The 24091-nt window shown below is 37.9% G+C and overlaps 1 protein-coding gene across 14 annotated transcripts in view; it reads right to left on the bottom strand.

Annotated features, from left to right (window-relative positions):
• TPK1 (thiamin pyrophosphokinase 1) overlaps positions 1–24091 on the bottom strand; it is a 335883-nt gene that overhangs the window by 127179 nt on the left and 184613 nt on the right. For all 14 annotated transcript variants that reach the window (XM_081799933.1, XM_081799936.1, XM_081799940.1 and 11 more), the window contains one exon: positions 12023–12169. In XM_081799933.1, the coding sequence (XP_081656059.1) occupies positions 12023–12169 (147 nt within the window). The remainder of the gene's footprint in view (positions 1–12022; positions 12170–24091) is intronic.

The following is a 24091-nucleotide window of genomic DNA, read 5'->3' as shown; positions in this document are numbered from 1 at the left end:
GGTTGGAATATGTTGTTCATCATGCTAGTCTTTCAAATTCCCTGTAAATATGATTCTTTCCATAATAAAAAAGTTGACTAAGGAAAAAAATAAAGCTGTGCAGATGATTTCAATGCCTACTCCTGAATGAGCCACTCTTCATGCATAGATAATGCTTGCAACTGGTTATCTTTCCTTCATTCTTTTGGAGCCCTCCATATGGATCCACTGAAATTCAGAGAGTAGGCATGAATTCTAACAGAAGGCTATAAAGCAAATGGCACAAGAGTAGGATTCAGAAAATTCCTAGACTATCCATGGATGTACCATACTCTTACAACATTGTTCTGTGCAGAGTTTCCTCATCTGAGAAATAGAAACAACGAACAGGAGTGCTCTGCTTAAGAGGACTGCTGGAGAGTCAAGTGAGATGATGCTGACAGGATTTCATACATATTAAAAGCTGCGTAGCTCTACAAATACTATTAAAATATAATATTCCAACCTTTCAGGTACAGAGGTTATTTTATAATTCCTACATGGCTTTCAAGAGATTCCAGAGGTATATTAACAGACAGTATGTCTTTGACACTGAGACTATCTTATCTACTTGATATCACATAGTCTGCTTCAGAAGACAATATGGGATTGGGGCATCTTTAATGCTATTCTCTGTCAAAGTAAGTTTAACCCTCTTTCTCAGTCTGTAGCTCATCCTAGGTTATACTCTGCTTTGCTAACTTGGTTCCTAACTTTGATGCATTTTTATAAATTTCACTGTTAAACTATTCCATATGCATGTAAGTCAAATATAATTCTGATCATGACAAAGTTATGAAGGATTAAGTGGACCTTTTAAAAGCCAACTATGTAGGATAGTGGTTTTCAAAAAAAAAGAAAAAGGAGAAAAAGAAAAGAAATCCTCCCCAGTTGACCAGAGAGTACACTTATTTTCCTTCCTCTCAGTAAGATTGGCTTAGAAGTGCTGAAATTCTTGGTGTGTATGTATGCATGCACATGTATGTTACATGCAGTGTGTGTGTGTGTGTGAGTGTGTGTGTCTGTAGGAGGGCAAGGCATCTTACACCATTCCTTGGAAGAGCTTTATAACATCCAGGAGGGTGAATGCACAGTTTAAATAAGTACCCTCAAATCCCAGCCCTTCTAGCTGAACTTTATTTTGATACGTTTTCCACTTTTTCTTCACTTTCAGTTTTGATCATTTTGGGAACAAACAAGATCAAAATGCTCCCAAATTCAGGGGGGAAAAAATCTTAATTGGATAAGAAGTAATACCACCCAGCTGGAGCCGTAGGAAGCCCTTTATACAGAAACTTTCACTTGTGCCAATCTTCTTCCCAGAGGCTCATTTCATTGCCCTGCTGGTAACACTCAGATCACTTCACAGTTCATTGATACCGCATTGGCAACCTTTTGTTTTCAATCAAAGAGAGATGCTGAAGCAACGCTCAATTGAACTAAGTCTACATGACACAGTGTGCTTGTGTCCTTGCCACAGAGGACTGTGGAAGGGGAACTAAAGGAAACTCTGACATCTAGCATCCAATATTCCATTACGTTACCTACAATTGGATTATGATGAATTAGGATGACAGAGCCCACACAAACGCTGATGCTGTCTTTTCTATTGTTTTGCCCGCACACAGCAGGCTTATGGATTGCATCCAGTCTCCAAAATGGATTCTCTGTCACTCATGGTTGAAAATGAAAGGCCAATGTTCAAGTAAGTTTTTAAACAGTTTCCATAGAGACTGAATTTGGTATTTCCTCCCTTGTTCCTTTGGAATCACTGAAGGATCACCATAGGTTTTTGCTGATGGGTCATCTTTCTATAAGCCCTCTTTAGTGAAAGACTCCTATAAGGTTAAAAAACTTGTAAGCTGTATGGGTGAGTGGTGGGTATCAGGCTGTTATTGCACGCCTTTCCCTCTGAGACTTCATTGTATCCAGGTTGCCTTAAAACCTACCAGGCCTGCCACCATCGTCCTCAAGGGTAGAAACACACTGGCAGCCACCTAAAGCAGCCATCACTCCTTCAAATGAGCTTTCAGTGAAGCAGGAAGAAAGCGCATGACAGTAGAGAAATAAGCAGACTAAGTCACAGCCTGGGACGCCCAGCCACCCTGTATTGTATAAGAGGAAGCAATCATGAACACTTGTTAATGGCAGTAGTATATTTAAATCGTCTTAAACTTCCTATTTATTTGGATTTGGCTAGAATCAGATGAACTAAGTGTGATCATTATTTCATCTTTGATCATAAATATGTAACTAATTTTTTTAAGGTTTAGAAAATGAGAAAAGTTATAACTTAGTAAATTCTGTCTTATGGATAGACTGCTTGGGGTCCATGCGAGAAAAAAGATTTTAAAAAGTGATGAAAATGATCCAGATGGGGGAAGTTCAGAAAGGCTTACTTGGAAATTCTGTGTAGAAGTCAGAAAATTTGAGTAGGGCTTTAAGAGAGTGACTTCAAAATTATTTGTGGTACAGAAAAGCAGTGGCTGTGGTCAGTTTGGAAAACAACTGATGGACCAGTTTCTTAGGTTGTATAACACAGAAGATGATAGGCCAGCAAGAGGGAGATTTAAAGGTCAAACTCAAAGCTTCACACTTAGCCCCAGACCAAGGTGCCCATGTAGAGGAGGAGGGGAAGGGCCCACCAGGATTATGGAACTGGGGGCAGGCCAGGAAGAGAAGACAGACTTGAAATAGGTTGAAAAGCACTTCACCAGCATCTAGTGACACAGTCAGCGTCCATCACTGTGCAAGCCATCTTACAAATGCATAGCATGGTAGCTGCACTTCTGCTCATGCCTCGAAAGAAAGGAGTAATCCCTAACATTCATGTTCTGGTTTTGTTTAGCTTGGAAAACGGCCTCACCAAAATAATTTTATAAGTCGTCATTACTTCCCAGGTCAGTCCCCCAAATTCAATTAAAGTGAATGAACAGTGAGAAAGGGTTAGCAAGAGCAATGGATTTCTACGTCCCTTCCTATTTAATAATCAACTCAAAGTAATCTGGTTTCTACCCATATTTTGCCATGAAAACTGTACCTGATCAAGTTCCTTTTGAGCTGCCAAACTTAGTCTATCTTTTATATTCTCAGCACCTTAGCTGATCACTCCCTTACCTCTTGAAACTCGAAACTACCTTGGTCTCAGTGATACCACTCTTGCAGTTCTCCTATTTCTTTTCCATTAAGGTATTCTATTCTCTAGGGTTCTGCCATTGATCTTTTCACTCCATACCCTCTTTCAATGTGTAAGACTCCACTCCAAGTTTTTAATTACCATGTATATGTTCATGATTCTCAAGGTATATCACCAGGTCAAGCTGTGTGTGTGTGTGTGTGTGTGTATAAGTTGAGTAGAATCATACACACACACACACACACACACACACACACACAGAAGAACTGCCTAAAAGGAGAGATTATTCTACAGATATCTATATATCTATATTTAAGCACTTCTACATAGTTTCAAAGACAGATCAATCTCTTTGTGTCCCAGAGTCAGCTGACCAACTTCCTATCTTCACCTGTTCTTCTCATATTCTCTATTTTAAAGAAAGACAGCAACCAACTGCTTAATCCAAAATCCTAGTCATTACATTGACTCCCTGCCCCCCGTATTCCTCCAAAGAAGACTTTCGAGCACACATCCCAAGGAACTCAATCAGCAAAGTGAAGCTGACTTATTCATCATTTCTTTTTTGGATTTCTAAGAGTTGAATGGCTTCCATCTCTTCCCTAACCAATTTATCCAACATTGCTACACACTAAACTCTCTAAACGGTAATCTAATGCCATTCTCTTGATAAAAATGCTTAATACCTGAGCTCTGCCATCAATATAAAGACCATCTATCTGAGAATGCAAACAAGTCCCTCTACCTTTCTTACCTCTAGCTGCATCTCCTATGGCTCCCAAGGATCTAGCAATTGTGCCAAGTTGTCTCAGGTTGCCTTGCACATGATACTCCTTCCACATTAAATGTCTTTATTCATCTCTCTTTGCCTAACTCCCCATTAGATGTTATCTCCCCTGAGAAACTAAATCCATGATCACCACCAACCCTGTCACCAATCTGGATTAGATGCTTTTTCCATGCCATCCTCACAGCACTCAGTGTTTTGTTTTGAAGGAGGCTCCACACCCAGCAGGGAGCCCAACCCAGGGCTTGAACTTTTGATCCTGAGATCGAGACCTGAGCTGAGATCAAGAGCCAGAAGCTTAACCAACTGAGCCACCCAAGCCCCCTGCACTCACTATATTCTTCTAACAGATTTCTGAATTTTGCAATTTATTCTTCTGGCTTTTCACTGCACTATGAGCAGTAGAACAGAAGCCATTTGCTTTATTTCCACATTCTCACTGCCTGCCACAGTATCTACTACATAACAGGTGTTTGAAGAATGTTTGTTGATGAAATATTCTATGCTGTAAATCAACAAAACAGAACACAATACCTATAAAATAAACTCTTTAAAAATGTGTGGTTAACTTCTTAGTTACATAAAATTAGTTTAATTAAACATGAATAAAACCATAAAGGAAATATTTCTATGGCAATCTAAAGAGGACATTAGAGGGCACTTAGAAAAATGAGAATTGTATAGCTTTAGAATTTTGTTGTCTTATTGCTCATTAAAATGTCATGTTTTCATAATAACATACTAAGACTAACACAATGTTCTAAACAGGATAGGCTTTGGTTTATAATTTTAAAACTCCCTGTAGAGGAGGAAGGGGAAAAGCACACAGAAGAGGAAAGAAGAGAAGGAGAGAACGGGCACAGAAACATTTTCCCTAGAAAGCTGGGCAAGGTTTGAAGTGAGGGGACAGAGGAGGATGCTTTGGGAAGATGTGTGTCTGTATTCCACATGGAGAAGCTGCTGCCCTGGCAGAGCAGAGCAGATAAAGCCAAAGAGAGTGAGTAATGCAGAGGACACAACTTGAAGGTAGAATGTTTAGGTCAGATACTGAGTGGCAGAACTTTCCCAGAAAAGCAAGCTTAGATGGGTAGTAGGGCAGAGGAAGGAATGGGTTAGCACTTGGAGTTATGGAAGAGGAAAGCGAGAGCTCAATGTGACAGCCCATCCTTAGAGAGGAGATGCCTGGTGGTCCTTTGCAGACCACTGCTGCCTGAGATCCACCTCATGTTTAGCATCCATTTTCTTTCAAAGAAACACTCTGTATGACCTTGGGCAAAATCACTTTACCTTTAAGTCCCTACAATTGCCTATCCACAAAATGCTCTTTAAGGTTTTATACCATTTACACTAATATTTAACGGTTCTATGCTACTATACAGTTTTATTTTTAAGTAGGCCCGATACCCAGCCTGGAGCCCATGGTGGGGCTTGAACGCATGACCCTGAGATCAAGACCTGAGCTAAGATCAAGAGCTGGACACTAGAATGAGTCACCCAGGCGCCCCTACTATATAGTTGATATTCTGAGAATCACTTCCCTGGTGCTGTCACTGATGAGATGGTCCTGGACATGTGGGTAGACAGACCCATACCCTCAGATGGTCCTGGACATGTGGGCAGACAGACCCATACCCTCAGTTCGCAGCAGAAACCATCATGCATGCCAAATTTACATCATGGATATCCAGCTTCTATCAGACTCTTAACATTTTCCTATCATATTCATTACCAGCATTGCAAATGTCTAATTTATAAAATGTGAGAAATTTAAACAGCAAATAATTGTTCTAGTGAGTGAAAAAACAAGTAGTAGTGAACATGACTAAGATCATGAGGAAGAAATATTTACAACATATTTAGAAGTTTGCTCAGGTGAGATAAAAAGTGATGGAACTCTGCTCTGTAACACCATTCCCCTGCATCAGATACTGGAATCCTGACTAGGAATCACTGAACAAGGTTTAGGATAATGTAAAAGGCATGCCTTATTAACTCTTGGACATCTCATTTCTTGGTCATAAATCCTATTAACTTGTATTACCAACTGCCATAAAACTTGCAGATAAAAGATAATTTATGCTCAGTGTACAGAAGCTAATGTTTCTGTACTCCTGAGAAGCACAGGAGCAGAAAATGAGAAAGTACGTATGAGAAATCTGGAACCATCCACACTCTGCATGGCTAGCATGATAAACATGGCTGGGAGCATCTAAATGTCTTCATAAGGAATACAGCCTAACTAATAATTGATATCAGTAGTGTTTCATGTCAAAAATGTCTCTCACTGGTTTCATAAAATCTCCTGTTCATAAAAGGTCATAAAGTCTTATTAAGAAGACATTTTGGAAAGTAAAAGAGAAATGCTTACTTTTAAGGGAGGAGCTATTATGCATTCTATTTTTAATTTTCCATTTGAAGGAATGTACCATCTGTCATTTTTAAAGTAAATGCTACCTACTGAGGCTTTCAGTCAAAATGATATTTTGACCCATAACAAGTGAAATATGCCAAAACACTATAAAAGACATTATATATTCAAAAATAAACCAGCTAAAAAATTCCAAACATTTTTCCATATTTATATAGATCTGGAACTATACCATTGTCTCCTTGTCTTAAAATTCAATTTGTGATGTAATGTATGGGGATTAACATAACAATAAAAAAAAATTAAAAAAAAATTCAATTTGTAATAACCAAAATAAGTCACAGAAAGGGGAATGAAGAGAGAACGCAGATGAAAGATTTCGGTCTGGAACAACCTCTATAACCTTAAGGGAATGGTCTCTGGACATGTGGGTCAGCCCACAGTGACCGAAAGGACTCTCCGCTCATGAATGAAGGACGCTAACTTATTTATCTAACAGTCTCAAGAGTCTCACATGTAGACTATCGCAGAAATGCTAAGATAATTTGGGGTTTGGGTGGCTTTTTTATAAAGATTTAAAAAAAGCACACTTTAGTCCCCTGGTCTAGGGCTATCACTGCCACTTAATAGACACAGATGAGTTCTCTTAGCAAAGCACAGCACCAAAACATTTTATCAGTCATACCAACAGTTCCCATAACATGTCTCATCCTCCTGCTATGATCTTCAATTTCAGACAATCTATAATTACAGAACCAATTCTAGAAAACACTGTTCTCAAAAATAATACTCATAATAATTAGCATTTACATTGAGTTTCACCACTTTTGAAGTATTTTTAGCAAAGCTCAAAGGTAATCTCACTCAATCTTCTTCAATGATAAAAATTCTTGATGTATGTAGATTTTGTTATACTTGAGGGAAATTCGAGTCATTTTTGTTTAGTTTAGGGGAGCAACGAGGTGGGATATACCTTTAAAGTGTACCCCAAATTCATCTTATTTGAAAATGTTGTGAAGAATAATTACACACACACACACAACCCTAGACACACACCAACTGGCCCCTCAGTTAAACATTGTTTATGGATAATCACCAGCCTATGAACTGTAACTTGTTCTAAGAGTTTGCTATTTGCACGTTAATCCACTAGCCCTAAGAAAGAGGAAATGTAGTGTAGTGGAAAGTGTTAGGTCAAAACACTTCGCTGTGTGACCGACACACCTGTCCTGCTTTCCTCACAGTACTGTTATGAAGCTCAAATTAGACCCTTCTTGTAAAAGTTCCAAAATTATCTTCCTTTCTGAGAACAGCTATTTGTTGACTTTCAATTAAAAATACATTTAAAAAGTTTCAAACCATTCTTTATTTGGCACTGAAGCATACCAGATTGATTTTCTTGGGCCCTAGTTCCACAATATGTGAAAATGGTTTCAATTTAAAGTTATGAGGTTTTTTCTGTCCATTTTGATTGTGATTATGATCAGTCCTATAAACAATGAACAGCAACTATAGACACCCTGAGTATCCTCCCAAAACATGCACACTGCCTAATAGAGATGTATGTTCTCGTACATGGATAACATCAAAACACACATGACAAAGTCAGTTCAGCTCAATGATCTGAGTCTCATTTCTAGAATGCAGAATGGTTCTATGAACTAATTTTAGTATAGCTTTTGATTAAGTTTTGGTGTTAATCACATTTCATAAGTGCATAATTAAAACTGTTAAAAATATGGCACACTATGTAAGATTGGTTCATATCCTAAACCCTCAAACATACTCATTTTGACTTTTGCATTTATACCAATAATTGTCTTAGTGTTCTCTTACTAAAAGCAACTGAAAAGCAGGGACCTAGTATGTGTTTCTGGGGAGATTTTATTTATTTGACAGAGAGAGAGAGAGAGAGAGAGAGAGAGAGAGAGAGAGGAAGAGCACACTCTGGGAAGATTTCTCTAGAATGAGTGCCAAAGAGAAGCAAAGCCATCACTGTTAACCCCGCAGGTAGAGGTCTATGCTAAATACTCTCACCCCTCTACATGACAGAGGGTGTGACTGTGCAGGTTTCTGCTCCACACTATGTGATCATTACTTTCTTAGGATAGGTAATTTCCTAGTTATTTCAATGAGACAAAATCACAATACCAAAGAATCCAGAAGGCATTGTTTTGGAGCATGTAGCCTATGATACGATATGACAACTATGTTGGGAGAACTGAGGATTCTGTTTTAACAACTAAGTTTAACATATTTTATAAATGAGAAAAAAAGTATGCTCCTAGAAATTATGTAGGGTCATGATTCCAGACTTTCTTTCCAAACTTCAGTTTCTGGCAGTTTGAGAGAGACAGTGTTCTGTGCTCACACAGTGGTTCCTCTCCCTGCTTCAAGGCCACAGCCTTCTTTTCCTAGATTGCCTTGCAGTGCACTGGGGAATGTCACTGTGTTCCCACCAAAGGTGATAGAGGACACAGCCAGGCCTGGCCTTTAAAAACATGCAGTGCCACTTTCTGGCTATCTTTTCCCCAGATTCCACAATTTCTTCCAGTTGGCTTAGATATAAAATGGAGGATGCCGCCCAAACCAGACCAGATATTCCACTGATGAGAAAAAAACCTCAAAAACCTAATCTCAGATAAGCCTCTGAGATTGGGGGTTAATTACTCCTGTAACATAGGCAGAGTAAGACCAGACTTACAGAGGCAGTGTGACAAATTAGTACCCTGACCAACTTAAAACAATAAAAAGTGCTAGAAAAAAGTTAAAGAAATCTTTTTAAAGGCATCAAACATCTGTTTTTGTTTTTTTAAGGATACTCAGAAGCCAAAAACTAAGGTCTGACTGAAAAAGAAAACCAAATCTAACTTTCACCTTTGAAATATTTGGTGTTTACCAAAGCAGATGAACTTGAGCTTTGATTTCCAAGGCATGGAAGTATGGAAGTATGGAAGGTCATCAGGAGACAAGGCCCAAGGCCTGCCAATGCTGGGAGTGTAAAAGGAGACTGCACCATATAAAGCAGAGACTTTCAGTGTAAATGAATATAAATAACACTCCCACTGGACCACTAGGAAAACTGCCCAACCAAGCCCTGGTACTCTGTAGCTGAGAAGAAGGGGCAAGTCTCCCCTGAGCACTTGTAACCTAGCAGAACTGCTAGAATTCACAACACCTAGATGGTCAAAAAGTCTCCATAGATGTCCTAGGTTGTTAATGCCTACAAATAACCGGGCTAGGAGTCTGCTCTAAATTCTCCATGGACTCACTTTTAACTCACACTTCAAATAATTCTCACAGGTGAAGTTCCCAGAAATATAAGGTCATGGCCAAAAATCATAACACACAGAAGGAATCGAGGTTACAAAATATAAAAGTGAAAGTGAATACAAGACAGTGGACTTATAAAGACCACAGGTATTAGAATTACTCTCGACAATAAAGTAAGTATGACAATTATGTTTTAAAGAAAGGGTCTTGAAAAAGTGAGTAGAGGACAAGCATATAAGAAAGAAGAATCACGGCAGGAATTTAAAACTCTGTGGATGGTTTTAGCAGCAAAATAGACATGGCTAAAGCAGAAGAGTGGTACAGAATACAGGTGATGAGCTTCAGAATACAGCCCGGGGAGGTTAAAGCATACAAAACGTGAAAGAGAAGTTTTGAGATACACATGATACAACTGGAGAATCTTAATTACAGTTAATTGGAGTTGCCAAGGAAGGGAGAAGAATAGTACTGAGACAATATTTGAAAAACTAATGGCTGAGTTTTCCAAACGGACGACAGACAGCAACCTGTAGATGGAGGAAATCCAGTGAATCCCTGGCTGAAGGCATCTTAGGAAGTCCACAATTATGCACATTACAACGATAGTACAGAACACCAAACACACTGAACAATTCTTAAGGGCAAAAGTCATTTTTTCAGACATGGCTTTTTCTATCAGTTAACCTTCCCTTTTTTACTTTTTAAAAATTATTGTACCGCAGCTTCAACTAGTAATCTATTAACTAGAATATCTACCTACAGTCAAGTTACAGGTGACTACTTTAGCAATCACACTATCAGCTCAATATTATATAATAAAGCTCAATGATTTATAATAGTAGAAAGTTTCACGTGTCAGAAATTATTAGGAGATTAACAGGTATTTAACAAACACATAATTAGAAATCTAAGAAGCATAGCTGCTCATGTCATATCACTAAGTGAAATATTTTAATGACTTCCCATTACCTACGGCAAAAACATCCATACTCCACAGTGCAGAATTCAAGGCTCTTCATGATCTAAGTAGTTTTCTAGTCTTATCTTCCTGGCATTTTCCATACTGCAGATCCGAAAACATGCCCTGCGCCAGTACCTTTCTTTAGTGGCTCCTTCCACCTTGTGTGGCTTCCTCACCATCTCCCACAGCAAACATCCACTCACCCTTGAAGGTCCTGCTCCAATGTAGCCTCAAGAGAATGAAAACCAGGGATTTTGTCTCTTTAGTTGGCTGCCATATACCTGGGTAAGTAAATGCCTGGTGTATATAGCAGGTAACCGATAAATATTTGTTGAATTAACTGAGTGAATAAAATGTGAGTGCCTCTGAGTGGACTTTCCTTACTATACTTATGACCAAATCATATCTTTCATCTCATTTATGTACCAATCTTTTAACGGTGCTTTATGTTTATGTTTTTATAAATGACTTCTTCGCTAGAGAGCAAAGCTCACATAACTAGTTCTCTTAGTCCTCAACTGCCTAGCAGTGGAATAAATAGCAGGCACTCCATAATGGTTGTTGACTAAATAAATGGACATTATTGAGTTTGAAAACGGAATTCTTCAGCTCCCTTTTCACATCTCATAGGAAGTGTTCCAGAAAACAACAAAGCTAGGCAATGCAAAGCGCCGGGGAAAAAAAAATGCAAAGCTGGCTGAACAACAGGGAGGATGCATTGTACCTATATTAACCAAACAACAATTTTTAGGTAATGACATGCTACAGATGGTGGATAGCAGATGGGCAGAAGCAATGCTGTAAGCAGTACATTACAATGAGAGGCAAAAAAGAACAATTGTCCACTATCTTTTAAAAATGTTACCAAATGATTATTTTTGTAGAGGAACTCACTGATCAACCTTATAAAACTTATTTAATAAGAATTCTGTTCTAAGCACTATGTTGATAGAAAATTTCCTCGATATTCATCATGGGAAGTGAATGATATAATCATTAGAATTTATTCCGAGGCAGTGAAATTAATAGGCAGGCAACTTATGAAGAGTAAAAGCTAAAGATTTTCTTTTCAGTGCTTAACAAAATCAAATCCAGTTTCCAATTATAATGACAACACTGAAAATATATGAGAATTCCATTTGAAATATTTGCCAAGCTTTGTGTTTCCTCTGTTGAGATTTTTCTCAAGTGGCATTCACGTTCAGCTGTTCAAAATGCAAAAGTGTTAAATTTAATTCTTAATCAATTTAATTAAAAGTTACAAGCAAAATGAAAACTTTGAGGCATCTCCTGTACATTTTTGCTGTTCCATGCTCTGAGGCAGTAGACCAGGGTAAACACAAGTAGGTAAACATGGTCAACTTCACTCATGTGTCAACTTCGAAGACACACAATAGGCTCATGTTTTCTGCAAGTCTACTCAAATGTTAAAAGTTCTGTGGAAGCAAAGTGCTGACATTATATTTATTCTTCACTTACTGGCTGAAGCAGGTAGATGAGAGATTCCTCTTGGATTATTATAATTGGCACAGGAGTGATGCACGTAGCTTGGAACAGGGTGCTCACAGATGCCATAATCTGGTCAAAACGCCCACCAAGACCTCCCAAGGTCACAATTACATCCACCTAAGCAAGGCAAAACAAAACTGAAAGTCACATACTTAAAGTATTTTCAATAATTAAATAGCATCTAACAATGAAAAAGAGCTTTCAATACTATTTTATGTGATAAGCCATAGAGAAATGGTAGATATCACTTCTGTTGTTCAGATGAAGGAATGAAGTTACTTGTTTAAAGTCACATAATTGGTGAGTAGCAGTCACATTTCGAGACCAACTCTTTCAAGTACAAATTTTATGTTCTTCCCATCTGCCTGTTGACCTGGAAAACTAGTCAACTCTTCCTTTACAGCTGTTTATGTGTTCCTTCCATTTGGAATCATCCCTGATTTCGCACCTGGTGCCTCTCCCGTCCATCCCCATAGCATACCCGTAGTCTCTTCTTATAACACACAGGTTGTTGCCCCACTAGAATTCAAGTATCTTTTTATTGAACCTAGCAATGTTGCCTAAACTCTCAGGGCTTCATTTTTATGTTCACGTGCAAAAATTGGATAGTATTTGCCAATTGATAAGGTTGTTGCAGGGTTTAAATGAGGTAAGTAGAGGAGTTAAGTGTAAAGCATTTAGAACATGTTCACGACATAGTGATTGTTTAAAAAATATTAGCCATTATTCTCTTGCCATTTGCAACGATGTGGATGGAACTAGAGGGTATTATGCTAAGCGAAATAAGTCAGTCAGAGAAAGATACCATATGATTTCACTCATATGTGTAACTTAAGAAACAAAACAGATGAACACAGGGAAAGTGAAAGAAAAATAAGATGAAAACAGAGGGCGGCAAACCATAAGAGGCTCCTAACTCTAGGAAACAAATTGAGGGTTCCAGATATTTTTATGCCAATACAGCTTTATATTATTTTCCCTTTTTTAAAACAGATGAGGATTGCTGGCGGGGAGATGGGTAGGGGGATGGGGTAACTGGGTGATGGGTATTAAGGAGGGCAGTTGATGTGGTGAGTACTGGGTGTTATATACAACTGATGAGTCACTAAATTCTACCCCTGAAACTAATAATACAGTATATGTTAACAAAAATGGAATTTAAATAAAAATTTAACAAATAATAAAAAATATTAGCTCTTATTCTATTGCCGTATTATTTTTGGTATTATTATAGTTATATATTTTTAACATTTTTTGTTATTATTACCTATACTTTGATATGTTATTTTCCTACTTAACACTTTCAAGACAGCATTTCCTATAACTAAAGTATAATTTATTTAAATGTTCCCCTGTTGTTGAAAATATATTTCCAGGATATTAACATATAAAATTACTTTGCTGCTTTCTTTCTATATAAGACAAAGGGTAAATAAAGGTGGGCTGTGGGGAAGTGAAAGGGAGTAAAGTAACCTTCTCCTGCAAAAAGCAGCTGACAATGGGCTTGAGAACAGGACACGACGCATTGCCTCCTCCCTTGACCCTATGCACCTTCTTCTACTCATCCTAATCTCATAATGCATCAACACAGTCAAAGCGGATATAGTCACTGTGGAAGAGGAAGGCTTGAAGAGCTTAATTAAAATATTACAAGAAAACCTTACGAACAATAAAAACGGACTGCAATAATAATCACTCCATCTGGAATAAAATAGATATTGTTTAAAAACAGGGAGCATGTGGTTTAGGTTTTTAAAATAGTTCATGAAAAAAAATCTTAAATAACATTCAGTCCATAAAGATGCCATGATTTTAAAAGAATACCATGTTAACCAAGCACCCCACTCTTAGAGGAACAGTAAGCGTAAGAAGTCCATGAGGCCAAAGGCTGTGTTTCTCCGGTCCCATTGTTAGAGCCCTGGTCTCTGAACAGTGCCTAACACATCGAAGACAGCCAAGTGTTTGATGGAAGAGTAAGTGAAGACACTGCAAGAAATGACACACCGCCTAAGGAAGAAATAGCTTAATTGCTATATTGTGGGAATATGTAAATCAGAATGGGGTCCCATAAAAACACAAAAGGTAAATTACACAGAAGAACCAAGACATTTGAAATGAGTTTTCTGTTTCTGACTTCATCAGAATGTAGGGAGAACAGGAATTTTTACTTTGGATAAGATGCTTCATGCCAAACCTGTGTGGTGTGCCTGTCTTAGGATACTAGTTTTGGAGATCTTTCAAGGACCCAAAGCATTAGATTTGGGGTCCAGGAAGAGCACGCACCCTGGGAAGCATGTATTACTCTGAATACATAGGCAAAGACAGGGACATCTGTTAACCCTCTGAGGAAGAGGGTAACTTGTAAGCAGTTAGGCTTAGACCTGCCGAGGAGACTGCTTCTGTTTGGGGTATCAGGTCAGGGAAATGGCTAGGATTTATTAGTAAGGCCACTCCAGACCAGTGGGGAATCGGCCCAGAAATTATATACCACCTCGGAAAGACTAGAGAGAATCTGCTCTAAACTGAAGAAAAAGACATTCAAAGAAGTTATATATGAAATCTAGCAAAACTGCTAAGGCTCCAGTAAAAAGCACATGGCACCTTTTTTTTTTTTTTTTTTAAAGATTTTATTTATTTGAGATAGAGAGAATGAGAGACAGAGAGCATGAGAGGGAGGAGGGTCAGAGGGAGAAGCAGACTCCCTGCCGAGCAGGGAGCCCGATGCGGGACTCGATCCCGGGACTCCAGGATCATGACCTGAGCCGAAGGCAGTCGCTTAACTGACTGAGCCACCCAGGCGCCCCACATGGCACCTTCTTACGCACATAATCCTAAATTCACATCAGAAGCAAGGCTGGTGAGAGTTTATTCACTACGCAGATTCCGGAATCCCTTCTTAGGTTCTCAATTTTTCATTACTATACTCTAAGCCTTGAGGGATCCCATAACCTTTAAGGCTGAAATTTAACCCCCTCTTCTGCACTGGGGCATCATGATGAATAAGCGGTATCTGTAGATCAGTGACTGAATTTTTCAGAATAAAGAAGCCGCAAGATTACTTCTCATCACTACTCATTCTCCCTACAGGAAGTATTTAGCAAGACTGATTAAAAACATTAGAGGATCAATGGGGGCTGCAGGCAGGGCAGGGGAGGGTCAGCCTGAGAGGTTTCTGCAGTTCTCTGGCTCTGGCTGTAAGTAGGGCGTCAGGTGTTCACAGAGAGAGATGAGAGAGTGATACCACCCCTACACATTTACATGGGTTTTGCAAGGCTATAGTTATGTCTTTAGGACTACAATGCCACTAGGACAGTGTTCAATCTGAAACAGACCATTTGCAGACTGCCCAGGGTGACTCTTCTGTGTGGATCCAAAGCCTTTTGCATTTATTTCTAATTTCACCCAGTGTGTGGTAAGTTTTTAAAACTTTGTATTTCCTGAGGCTTCAACATCTTCAGACAGTCTGTGAGCCCCTGGCCCAGGTGAACAGGTGCACAGGGTGATAAGGCTGGTCCCTGCCACAAGTTTCCCCTTCTTGCCCTCCAGACTGTGACCTAGTGACATTCCAACAGACCAATGAAATCCTCTCAAGCCTTTGCTTGTCTACCCACCCTGACTCCCATGGGGCCTTGCTCTATCTCCCAGCTCCCGACCTGTTTGAGCCTGCTTGCTGGGCACTCCTCCCATGCAGCCCCCAGCATGGCACACCATGCCTTCCTTTCTAGGACCTGTATGTATAATAAGGCCTTTAATTTCAGATGTCTGTGTCTGCATCAGACAAAATTCCCAATTTAAGTAACATAATTATTCTTTACAATATACCCAGTCGCACTTTGTTATAACTGTTGATATACTTGAGTATCTCTCCTTCTAGAAGAGGCCCATGTATCCCAGATGCTAGCTGCAGTGTTCGCAACAGAACAGACAACAAGTATTTACTGAGCTTCCCCTAAGCATATAAAAACTCAGGAAAAACTGAATAAATAACCGGAGAGGCAAGAAGCTATTTGTTAGGCTGAGTTAACATCATCTCATTCCTACAAGAGTACTTCCCTACTTAACAAAGGTTCAAATAGTCTGTGGCTTTTGAAAAAAGTAACTTATTTCATATGTGTTAGTTCTGGCAATATTTATGGATCATTTACCATGTGTTAGGTGCTATTCTAAACACTTATGACATATCAGTAAAGAAGACAAAAGCCCCTGCCTTCATGGTGTTGACGTTCAAATGGAGGATAATACACAATTGACAGACATACAAATAAGTCTGTTAGTTAGGATGTGAAATGCTGGTAAGTGTTAAAATTGGGAGAATAACAGAGCAGGAGAGGGGAGACCAAAAATGACAGGTTGGGAACATGCTTCCACTTTAAATAGGAGCTAGGTGATGGGTATTAAGGAGGGCACGTACTTCATCGAGCACTGGGTGTTATACACAAACAATGAATCATGGAACACTACATCAAAAACTAATGATGTACTGTATGGTGATTAACATAATAAAATTTTAAAAATAAATAAATAGATAGATAGATAGGCGCTAGGGCAGACTACATTGCAAAAATACTAGAGTAGCACAAAGACCCAGAAGAGATGAGAGAGGTGGCCATGTGTGCGGATACCTGGGGCAGGTTCTTCAGACAGCAGACTGACTATGTTAAGGCCCTGAAGCAGTGACATGGCCCCAGGCATTTTCAAAGAGTATCAGGAGGCTAGCTGCTAAAATTAAATGAGAAATTAGTGGGAGAAATCAGAGTAAAATGTAAGTATTAAATTCATAAAGACTCGTTAAGCCACAGTCCCCGACTTTTACAGGCATTAAATGGGGAGCCGTTATGAGCAGAGGAAGGACATGATCTATGTATTTCCAAAAGTTAGTATGTGTCCAGAATTTCTCCACTTCTCAATACCCACAACCTCATCACAACTACGGCTCAAGCCACCAAAATCGCCAGGGGGTGTAAGCCAGCATTACATCACACAAGAAGTGGCACATAACAGGTGTCCAGTAAGTATTTTTTTGAATAAATGAAAAAATGAAACAGGGATTGGAGGAGAGTAAAAGAACACGGTCAATGGATCAGAGTACTGGTTGAGCTGAAGAACTGCTGGAGTCAGGCTACAAAAAAGTGAGTCAAATAGATAAAACAGAGGTTATGGAGGGCTTATAAAACTTGCTATCAACAAGGTCTAGGTGTGTTCACTGAACTGAGTAATTTAGTTAAAAAAGTAAATAAGATAACCAGAGGGGATAAGTTTAAGGAAACAAGAGGTCTGTGTATTGGAAGGTTCATTCAAGTGTATACAGAATTTACCATGAGTCAAGACAGTACTGCTGAAAAAAGTATTAGTGACCTTTGGTGACCTAGAAGTTTACTTGATCAAGACAGGAGGGGAAATGACCAAGACTGTCACGATGAGGACTGCAGCAATGAGCGATTGAGTTGCCATGAGGTTGAGAACTAAAGTTTTTAGGGCAAAAGAAGAAAGGAATAAAACAGCACTGTCTAATGTAAATATAAGGGGATACATATGGGCAATTTTAAATGCTCAAGAACTACATTTTAAAAGTTTTTAAAAAGAGGTAAAATTAATTTTAAAATATATTTTAATGCATTACATCTAAATATATATTTTAAGATGTAATCTGTATTAAAAATACTGAGATGTTAGGAAAACTGGACAATCACATGCAGAAGAATAAAACTGGACCCTTATCTTATACCACTCACAAAAATTAACTCAAAATAAATTGAAGACTTAAACATAAGACTTGAAACTATAAAACCTCTAGAAGAAAACATAGGGAAAAAGACCCTTGACATTGGTCTTGTCAACCATTTTTTAGAGATGACACTAAAAGCACAAGCAACAAAAGCAAAAATTAAAAAGTGAGACTGCACCAAACTAAAAAGCTTCTACACAACAAAATAAACAATCAACAAGAGGAAAAGGCAGTTTTTGTTATAGAAGAAAATATTTGCAAATCATCTATCTGATGAGAAATTAATATCCAAAATGTATAAGGAATTCATATAATTCAATAGCAAAAACCCATCAACCTGATTAAAAAATGGGCAGAGGAGCTTACTAGCCACTTTCTAAAGATGTACAAATGGCCATCAGGTACATGAAAAGATACCAAACATCATTAATCATCAGAGAAATGTAAATTAGTTCTATTATTCAGCCACGAGAAAAAAGGAAATCCTACCAGTTAAGAACTACATGGATGGACCATGAAAGCATTATGCTAAATGAACTAAGTCAGACAAAGAAAGACAAATATCATATGATCTCTTATATGGAATCTAAAAAAAGCCAAACTCGCAGAAACAGAGAGTAGAATGATGGTTGCCAGACGCTGGTGGTGGAAAAAAGAAAGATGTTGGTCACAGGGTACAAACCCCCAGTTATCAGATGAGTAAGTTCTGGGATCTAATGTACAGCATGGTGACCAAAGTTACCAATATTGTATTATATACTTGAAAGGTGTTAAGACAGTAAATCTTAAATGTTCTTACCATACCAAAAAGTCAAAATAAAACAAAAGGTAATTATGTGAGGTGATAGAGGTGTTCATTAACTCTATTAATACATTTGTGTATCAAATCATGTTGTATGCCTTAAATTTATACAAAATTATATATCAATTATATCTCAATAAAGCTGGTAACAATAAGGAGATATTTTACATTTTTTCAAACCTGGTCTCCAAAACTGTCAATGTACTTTACACTAATAACATGTCTCAATTTGAATCAGCTACATTTCACGTACTCAAGTGATGAATGGCTAGAGTTTTGGACAGGACAAATCAAAAAAACGGCAAACAGCAGTGAAGACACCTACCTCTAACTTCCAGAGCCCATTCTAGAAAAAGTAGTGGGAGAAACAAAACAAAACGAAACAACAGCACCACTAGGACTACAGAGAATTGCCGTCCTTAGGGAAAAGCCCAATTTATGCTGGAGTTAGACATAAAGACCCTGCACGCAAAGGAGATTTTGGTGAGAATGAACCATGAATTTCAGAGGGCACTAGCAGGGAGGGCATACATGGTCTAGGGCAAGTCATTTTTTTTTTTTTAATATGCCTACTATTCTCTAAAGAATGGAAGCCAGTCTCAGAGGCTAACATGTTTTCTACTGATTGTGATGTACCAAGGACTCAATATTTGTAATTCTAAAGAAGTGTTACAATCTTAATAGCCCCATGAAGAAACATTTTAAATATTGTATTATATTGTATTTGTGCACATATACACACAAGTAACCAACACATGCCTATTAGGCCATATTCTATAATATATAAAATGTATATATAAAATGTAAAATGTAAAAAATCAACTTCTGTTTTCTATCTATTTCCTACAATCAAGTCAGGGTATTTTCATGGGCTTTTTTTGCTAGCAAGGGAGAGTGTTGTGAGAATAGGGTTGCCTTCTGCCTTTCATAGGCAATCGTGTGTGGCAAAAGGAAGCCTAAAACCCTGGATGAAGATATTAGAGATCTGACTATAGTATGGTATATTCTTTCAAAAGCCAGGTAACCACATACAAGTTACATAATCTCCTTGTGACTTAGGTGGCTCATCTATAAAGGTAAGGGACCAATCAGATTCATTAATGTATTTCTCAAGATTCCTTTCACTTCTAACAGTCCACATAAGGTTCTCTGGTTTCCACTGTAACAAGTTAAATAAAACACGGTGTCTATTTTGTTCAGAAAAATAAATGAAAACCTTAGCTTTGCATAATTTGCCTTAACAGAATCATGACAAGACTGGTTAAGGGATATAGAACACTAAAAGTAGAAGCAATTTCATTTTTTCTATTACAGCAGTAAAAACCTTTCAGTAAACAAATGATATGTTTTTCTCCATTTGTCCTCAAAAAGACTTAGATACAGCATGCATGAAGTCTACAGCAGAGACAGTGGCTGTCAGCATATTTTAATTACATTTACTTTCCATAAATTGAATTCTAGAGTTGCATAAATGGACAATTTCTTTATGGCTCTCCCTGATAAACAGGGTGACCATACAATTTACCATACAAACTGAGACACTTCTGAAAGTAAAAGGGGGACATTATATATAATTACACCAAGAATACAAGCATAAACCAAGACTATGCCTATGTAAACCAAGACATATGTTTACCCTACTGTTTGAGAATTATAACTAACATTAGCCTAGCCAACTTAACAAAAGTAAACACTAGGGGCTCAAAAAATTTAGATGTTATTCTTATGCTTCCCTTAACTTTCAAAGATCTGTACTGTATTATAGTTAGGCTTGAATAGGATGATGAAATTCTTTGGTCCAATTGTTTGATGCTCTTATTTGAAGACAGAAAACTCAACACAGGCCATGAAGGAAAAAGTTGGATCAAGATAGAGCAAAAACTATAAACTGACCCAAAAATCAGCAATGTCAAAATGTTTTAATAAGCCTATAAAGAAATTCCAGAGATTGATATAAAGTAAAATAAGACACCAAGGAAATTAAAGACCACAGATTTCACGGTATCAGAAGATAACTCTACTTACAAACACAGAATATACCTAGCTGAATGGCAGCTTGTGAAAATATGACTAGAGGGATCCCATTTAAATTTCAACCAAGCTCATTGAGTCACAGTTTAATGTAAGCCTGTTTGGGTGAGAAAGAAATAATGCCTCTTGCAATGGCAAGATAATGAGTCTTCCATTCACAGATGAGAAATCTAAGAAAATTCAGAGTTAAGGGTGTGATTAGTGTAAGCATTTTCAAAGGATGCCTACCTCCACTTTCTAAAAAAAAATGACTTTGTTTGAACAGAGTATTTTTTCCAACTTTGTCAAACTGTAAATGTTATTAAGAAATGTCATAAACGTGTTTATACAAAACTTGTTTTTGAACCTGTTAAAGTTAAAAAAAAAAAGAGAGGAGGAAGGGACCTATTTATATCACTGAAAAGTGATTGATGTATCCAAGCTTGTCTGCCTTTGAGAGAAAAACTACAAAGGCACTGATAAGGATCTATACTAAGACTCCTGACTGCTATAAACCATAATCCCCTGGTAAAAGTTTTAGCATAAAAGCCCAGGCAGCCCACACTCTCAGTGACCATGGGGCACTTACTATGCCCTGTGCCTCTCTAGAGAGCTCAGCAGAAGGGACTCCAACCTCCTTGTGCAGACTGGAAGGCACTCTTGCTGGTAGAGGTCCTGGACACACTGGCTCCAAGTCAGCGGAGGGGGCGGCCAGGAGAGACTGACCTGTCCCAGTAAGGTTTTGTGTGTGTGTGTGTGTGTGTGTGTGGTCCCCTCCCTACTGGTTCATTCTCTGTTATCTTGCATGTACTTTCAGTATTGCCTATCCTTTGACATCCCAAACCTATGAGCTTTACCTTTCACCCTAAATACTCAGAATGAAACACTCCCCTCACTCCGGATAGCTTTTAATTTGTCTTGCTCAAGGAGAGTGGACCGTGGAGAAGGTTCGCTCCCAAGGGGCTTCTCATGGGTCCCATCAGACTTCAACTACAGCATTACTGACAACATATCAGGATAATCTGCTTAACAAAAGCATCTACTCCAAAGGCCACACATTCTTAAGAGTCAGAAACTGTCTCATTCAGTATGCACTTTTCAACCTACAATACTTAGCAGAATACCTGGATACACATAAAGGACTTTTGTCAGCTGAATGATTAGCTAAACGGTTACAGTTTCACTCTGTAACTCTTTGGCAAACAAGACCAAATCATTATCAAGTATAGACTTTATCTATTTTTATGGTCCCTATTCCTTTCTCAAATTCTTGATGGGGAAAATGCCTAAAGAGTTATTCTTCAAAGCATCCTGTAATCGGTTCTTTTATTTGTGTCATTGTAATTTCTGTCCTTTAATTCAGCTTGCATACAACCATTATGCTGTTTCTCAAAATTATCTTATGGTTTTCCATTCAAAATTCTTTAGTGGATTACCATCACCTATAGATCAAAATTCAAATTCCTCGTCTAGAGATTAAAGATGCTCCATATATGAACCACAAACAATCTAACTGACAAATGCCACGAACAGTTCTCATCTTCAGAGTTCTTTCTGCACACAGTGTTTGAATTTTTCTTTGTTGACTCTCAGACTTGCCATGAAGAATGCCTGAAGCACTTTAATGTCAGGTACCCTGGTCATGAGAGAGTAAAGGACAATGAGTTCATTCCCATAATAATGCAATACTCTTTTGGTTGGCCCCAGACAAAGCTTTGAATTTTTTTAGTTAAACATTTCCAGTCTGATTTTAGTAGTAGTTCTGTCTTTCCTCACAGATCTGTCCTGAGTACTAATATATCCTTGATTAACTGGACTATAGGTTCAAGCCATTATCAATGAGATTCCTGGGGATGAGACATCTTTTCCATATAAACAAAACAACACGGTGATATATACAAAAATGTGGAAATGCATTATTTTTCCTTCCCAAGTAAATACACCAAGGGATGGCAAGAGCTAATTTGCATGTGTTCACATTTTTCTGTATCAGGAAGTGAGTGCCAAGGAGAGTTGGACAGAATAAATAAACACACTAATGGATTTTTTTTACATGATTTTATTCTATTATCTCTGCTGAAAATTAAACTCTTTGAAGAGTCAGGAATATATTTATGAGTAAGTAAAATTACATAAAGTCACAGTTTGTATAAATAAGTACATGGATATTATAAGTCTACTGGAGGTAATTATGGTCTCCAAACCTCTCACATTATCAGGATATGAAAATATTTCTAGGGAAAAGGTATTCACAAAGGTGTTCCTTTTGAATTGTGGGGGTCCTGAGAAATGGAAAAATGTATTACTTGTGGTTTAGAATAGCCAGAATACCTCACATAGCATCTTCAACACAGTTGGTATTTAGTGTAAAATAAAAAATCAAAAGATCATTTATAGCATATTCAGAAAGAATCAGCTATTTGGAAGTAGAGTTTAAAAGGCTATTACAATCTGCATTATATGATTTTGTCCACAGAAGCTAAATGATTGCTCGGTAGAAGAATGAAAAAATTCCATTCTGCGTTCTTGAGCCTCCTGTTTAACACAGACCAGATACTTTTCACTCTGGCTAAAAACTCTCTAACATACATGTTTCCCTGTAGAAGCTGAATATTTGAAAGAGCACTAAGCAGTCATTCTTCCCATTCTGTGGAAACTGGGACATGAACCTGTACCTACTTTCTTTAGTCGTTTTCACCTACTGAGCGAGGTGAGAAGAGACAGGTAATTGTCCAAACCTTTCTGCAAACAGACTGACTTTGGTAAAAAAATGCTTTGTTCCCAGATGGTGAGTACTTCTGCACTGGCAGATCATTTCTTAATAGCAATTATCCTCTCTTGCATCATCAGGATTCGTTTTTACACAACAATATTTCTTGCTTTGCTTCAACCATAAAAGAAGTCTTCGCTGCATATTCTTGTCCAAAGTGATAAATGAAACTCTTGGTTTCCATGTCTAGATGGATTGGATTTAGCTATTTGCAGTACTTTGAGTGCATTATTGTCCCAAAGTTTAGTGGTATAAAACTCTCTTCATTTTTTATTGACCAGTTTAAAATAGGTGGCTATCAGACTTGCTGTCATGCCATCCTTAGGTTTTGCAATCTGGAGCAATATAAATAGTTTATATTAGTTATTCCCTTCCCACCTTCTGGGAGAATAGAGAACATTCTGACTGCAAATTCTGCACTTGGTCATTAACACTCTGGTTTCTAGATATGCATTTGACCATTTTATAATGCCAAATGAGAATGTTAAAATTGTTACTGCAGTGACATTAATTACTTAAAGCTTAATTTTCTGCAAAGTGAGTAAGTGTACTTTACCTAATACATGTACACAAAATAGCTGATCATCTCATCATCCTCTGGTTCACCTTAATGTTATAAGCAATGCTATTATTTACATTTTGCAAAATGTATTCCATATCCGAGAGCATCATAGTAAACTGAGTGTAATTTGTGATAAAACATTTGTTTAATAATAATTTTCTTTCTGAAAT

This window comes from Leptonychotes weddellii, chromosome 12 (assembly GCF_054177405.1).
Source record: "Leptonychotes weddellii isolate Sample4059 chromosome 12, ASM5417740v2, whole genome shotgun sequence".
NCBI lineage: Eukaryota > Metazoa > Chordata > Mammalia > Carnivora > Phocidae > Leptonychotes > Leptonychotes weddellii.
This window is presented reverse-complemented; position numbering and strand designations above follow the sequence as displayed.